Source organism: Opisthorchis viverrini (genome assembly GCF_000715545.1).
Source record: "Opisthorchis viverrini unplaced genomic scaffold opera_v5_117, whole genome shotgun sequence".
Lineage (NCBI taxonomy): Eukaryota > Metazoa > Platyhelminthes > Trematoda > Opisthorchiida > Opisthorchiidae > Opisthorchis > Opisthorchis viverrini.
The window spans coordinates 66,265-71,274 of NW_008751771.1; the positions used below are offsets into that span (position 1 = coordinate 66,265).

The 5,010-nt window shown below is 44.5% G+C and overlaps 1 protein-coding gene across 1 annotated transcript; it reads left to right on the forward strand.

Annotated features, from left to right (window-relative positions):
* Positions 1-58: 58 nt before the first annotated feature.
* On the forward strand, positions 59-2,877 carry T265_05832 (hypothetical protein; the record flags this gene model as incomplete). Its single annotated transcript, XM_009170953.1, has 3 exons — positions 59-73; positions 1,456-1,644; positions 2,519-2,877. The coding sequence occupies 3 exons, from the start codon at positions 59-61 to the stop codon at positions 2,753-2,755; spliced, it is 441 nt and encodes a 146-aa protein (XP_009169217.1).
* Between the last annotated feature and the right edge of the window lie 2,133 nt (positions 2,878-5,010).

Below are 5,010 nucleotides of genomic sequence, written 5' to 3' on the forward strand. Positions count from 1 at the left end.
ACGAATAGTGACGTCCTTATTGGTTCTGCTTATTCAATCCACCAATTTTTCAGGAAAAATGTCCCTAAATTTGGTAGGTCATTTCGTCGATGCTCGTGAATCTATTTTGTTATCAGCGGTTCCTCCATTGATCTGGAAGATCAATGATAAATTTTCCGCACCTTCATCAACAACTCAAATTTTATGCAATTACCAATCTGTATGCACGAAGATTCCTCTCAAGGATGAACCCAGTCGGTTCCAGACACGATATTAAGCCTTTCGGAGACAAATCCTATTCTCTCACCTTTCCCAAGGACGATATTCTTTTGGTCATTTTGTCATTGAAACAGTCACTTATTCCGGAACCGACAATCAGTAAGGCACATATTCCCTTATACCGACCAGATACATATTTGATAAGCGTTTTGATTTAATAATATGATAAGTGACCTTACTTGAATCAGCGGTCGGATGGGTTGAATGGGATCCAGCTCTACTGGGACCAATGGTTTTGTTGCGCTTATGGTGTGGCAGTCGCAACCGATTCCCCTATTCATAACGAGGCACTTTGACGTTAAACCGGGATAATCCTTACAGATGTCCAACTTTTCATTTGCTACGAGTCACTATAATCTTTTCAGGAAAACCATTAACGGGACTCCTAGTCTTACAGAAAATGGTCTCTCATCGTTTTATGTAACTCATATATTCAGCCTTCATTCTCCTGACAAGGGGTTCTGCGCTTATATTCCCTAACATGGTTGTGCGACTGCGTTGAGCTCTCGGATAATGCCCAAAGTTTTTTCGGACAACCCGCCAAATACCACGACGAGTAATCGGGTAGGAACGTCGCTTGCAGGCATGACACTGAGCTAAAATACCACATAATAGAGCACATCTTCAAGTAGGCGGTAATGCGCATCGTTTTTTCGCGCGTAAGGTCATTACTGACATGACGCCCATGCTATGGTGAGCGTTCATAAGACAACCTCTGTACATGCCAGAACAATGTCGACAGTAAAGCTCTTCCCTGGAGAATAGTTCATCAACATATTTATGTTGCAAATTCACTTCATCAGAATGTGCCTCTGCATGAGGTAACACCACTGGAAACCAAAGAGTCCTTGGCAATTGAAAAACCAGGACCGAGTTATTCAATTTTCGAAGCGCAAGCCCTGTCAGGTCGGATTTTAGATTCAGCTCTTCTGCTGCTTTTGCTTGCAGCCGCCAGTGATTACGTCTTCGATTGTCACTACCCACTAAAGATGAGTAGTATGTTCGAATTAACAAAACAAAAACGAGCCACTCTCGACACGAGGGAAGTGCGCACACGGTTGACCAGTACAGCAGCGCTCAGCTACACAAAGCATTGTCGTTCACACACTCAAATGCCTCACTGTTTTTATGCAAAGCTAGCACTATCACTTATGCAGTTTTAGAACACCCCTTTTGACCATTTTGAATCACTTTCAGGATGTCTTGGGACCGCCAAAGGACACTGAGGACGACAGCCGAATGATTGCAGATCATCAACCTCCAGCTGTTCCTCATAGTCTCACTGCAGTGCGTCTCACACTGGACGATCGTTGGCTGATAACCTGGGCCGGTCCACAGTTGAACGAACTAGGAATGAATCATGGTCGGAAAATTTGCGGATATCAGGTGGGTGTTTGAATAGAATTTTCGAAAAGAATATTGTCAGATAATGGCTGTCGAGTTTTAAATGAGGAAAATGTGGTTTTGTCTAGCTAGGGTTTAATCTTGTAGGGAATCAATACAAGGTGTTGCATTTATGACTGACAAGTGCTGCGCTCAGGCTCAGTCTCCGAGCGATGGTTTCACGGGCTAAAAGGATCAAGATTTTGAGAGAATAGCGCTCAAAATACTAACTTGTGGGGCTCTGAGATCAAATGACAGTCGAGCAGTCGTCGTATTCAGGTAGTATGGGAGAATTTTTGTATTCGATCCATTAGAAGAACGAACGAGACTTTAGCTGAAGTGCAAACCCCTGTGCTAGCCGGGACTGGCAGATAAAGGCCAGCTTGAAACCTGTATTTTGGGCATCAGGACATATCGATCGCCTCGGAGAAGACATTGTCTACGGAATGGGATACCGTGAATGAAACTGGATGACAGAGAGCAAAAAAGTACTGCCGGACAGTCGGCTATGGATAGCGTAGACCTAGGATAATGCTGCGGGCCATTTGGCTTCATACGTGAGGTATTCATCGGAAGCAGAAGTAGGCGAGGAAAAAGGATTATTTTCTGCTTAGTATTTATTTTGTGCACGTACGTGTGACGCACTTAGTAAGAGTTCACTACCAAGGAAGTGCATAAAGCGAGTAAAATAGCTGAAAATGACCCAAACTAAGGCCTTAGTCGTTTTGTTTCGGCTTTCCGAGGAATATCGTTCTCCAGATAAAGTACACTGAATAGTTCGTCTCCAGCGGTTGGATCGAAAAGTTGGTATAAGGCTACCATAATAAATTTAAATGGGGTTATGCAGTCCGATTTAATCTGTTTATTGTCCTTCCAGGTAGAACTGAACGGAGCAGAAGTCAAACGCATTGACAGCCCATTCGTAACGAAATGTATCCTTCAACTGGGAACTCAATCAAGCAAGACCCATCGAGGATGTGTTGGTGTAAAGATGGTTGCAGATGGCGAGAACTTTTCGGAGAGCGCCCAGCTGGAGTTGTGGAACACAGAAGCAAACAGTTCGAAACCTGCTTTCGCGAATAATCTTGCTCTCCACCAAATTGCAGCTGAGTAGCGACGCAATCACAGTGCACGACTTAAACGTTTCAGAAGTTGAGACCATCGTCTTTACTTCCAAGAATCGGTTCCATCCTGACAGATACAAAACCACATAATCATGATCTTCCAGAAAGCGTGTTTCGAAAATACATTTTTCCATAGGATTCATTTTCAAAATTCACCTTTGCTAAGAATTTCTTTGTTTCCTGCTACACGTAACCTTAGACTTTCATCAATCTCGGTTGGTTCAAGTTGACAAGGGCCACAGCAGTTGTTTTTACTGTGATCGTCTGAAGAGTGACCTCATCAAGAAAATCGTTTACTCGTGTGGGGCCAACAGAATTCGCTCCAACACACTAGTGCCAAGCAGCACTGAGTATTTGGACGTCGCTATTCATAAGGATTTGGGATATTCGGGCGAAGTTTAAATGGAATCCTTTTTTAACCTTTTTATGGCACTGGTCGACAGCAGAAACTGGGGCTAGAGAGGGTGACTGCGGAAAAGAACGATGGGTTCAGATGAGGATGACATGTTTTGGGAGGGGGGCAAGATGGCTCAAGTGGTTAGAGCGCGAATTTACTGACTGGAAGGTCTGTGGTTCGAGCCCGACCTTTGCCTCTCGACTTCCCCTGTAGAGGCTTGGGCATCCTGGCAGTATCCCAGCCCTCGAGCTTCTTTCGCGTGGCATGGCAGCTGGGCACCGAAAGGATGTTACAGCTGACTGGAAATCAGATGGAGAGTCCAGTGACTAATACCAACCAAGTTCATGGGTTTCAAACAGAAAAAAAGGCTCCCGTGTTCGAGGTTCGCGAGTTACGAGCGTACATACAACCTAGAAAATTTCATGGAAAGCGGGAGCAAAAAAGCAACACGTGGTTGGTGGTCTCGCCAGCAGTGGTGCTAATAGCAGTTTAACACTGGGGTCAATGGCCCCAATTAAAGTCACTTATTCCGGCCAGCGACCAAGGTCCGGCATACCCTGCTGGCGTGAGATTAACACTAGAACGAAAACCGCTGCACAATGATGCCACAGATGAAACGATTCCCACTTTCCTCAAATAATATGCTACTAATTTTGAGGGAACATAACCAACTTCAGGAGTAACCAACACGTGCCGGGAAAACCAGCTGCCTATTGAATAGCACAGAGGGCTTGATGAAATGAGTTGTAAAATCCAGTGCAATGAAAGGCATCCTCGAATTCTCAAGAAGTACGGTACTCCGTACAACAACAAACACTTTGTGGAAAACATCTGAATATATCTTGAGCAGTCATTATGCAGCACATTGGTGTTCAACATCGATGCTTCACTGGCGTACAAATATTTATTTGAAAGCCCTATTGATAAAAGAATAAAGGTGGGTAGGGAAGGGACTTGGTACTAGCTTACTACAATCATTCCGAGGTGTCTACACCTGGAGACACTCATTCAGGCTATTTGGACAGAAGCTGACAAGAACGCCACTGACATCGGTTGGTAGCCACAAATTGCAGCGTCTCTAACGAGGCGCAGTGGGGATCACCTGGTCCCCATCGTGAAAGGCGAGTAGCACCGACGGCACCCAAACGTTTGGTGATCTCTTTCATACCCTTCTTTAAGGTCAAGGGTTGGCCACCTCTCTGCTTCCGCCACTTTGAATTGGGCACGGAAAACAGCACTCTATTCAGAAAATGATGGTTCAGCATACGTAATACAACTGAATGTGATGCACAAGGCCACTTCATGCTTCAGCTGGTGCGCAAGATAGCCTTGTGCAGGACAGTCACTTGGAAAACATCATAAAGATTATATTTAAGTGGGATTCGGTTGAAGCTACCAAGTCAGTGTAGTTCGCGAATCATCATCCGTTGTCATTTTGGGATGAGGTTAAAAAAGGCCGTGACTTGATTAAAGGCTCTTCTACTTTGAACGAAAATGATTAATTTATATGGGAGCGATTTTGAAATGCTGAAACATATGCGGGAAAAGTTTTTTTACCTTTGCTATATTAATTTGAGCCTGGTTGCCGTCAGAACGACCAGGTTTATAGCTGGAAACTTGTCTCAAACTAGTGCATATTCTAATAAAGGAAACTACTCAAAGGTTGCTGAAAACTCTTCGACAGCGCACGACCGCTTTCGCCCTTATTGGAGCTCATCAGGTAGGCGCAGTCCCCGAGTTTCCGTCAACCTTATGTCCCACTTAAGACGCTGGAGGGTCTCCAAACTCCCTGTTTGTTCAAATAGACTGTGAAGAAAATCTTGTCGATCTGGAATATGCAGACGACAT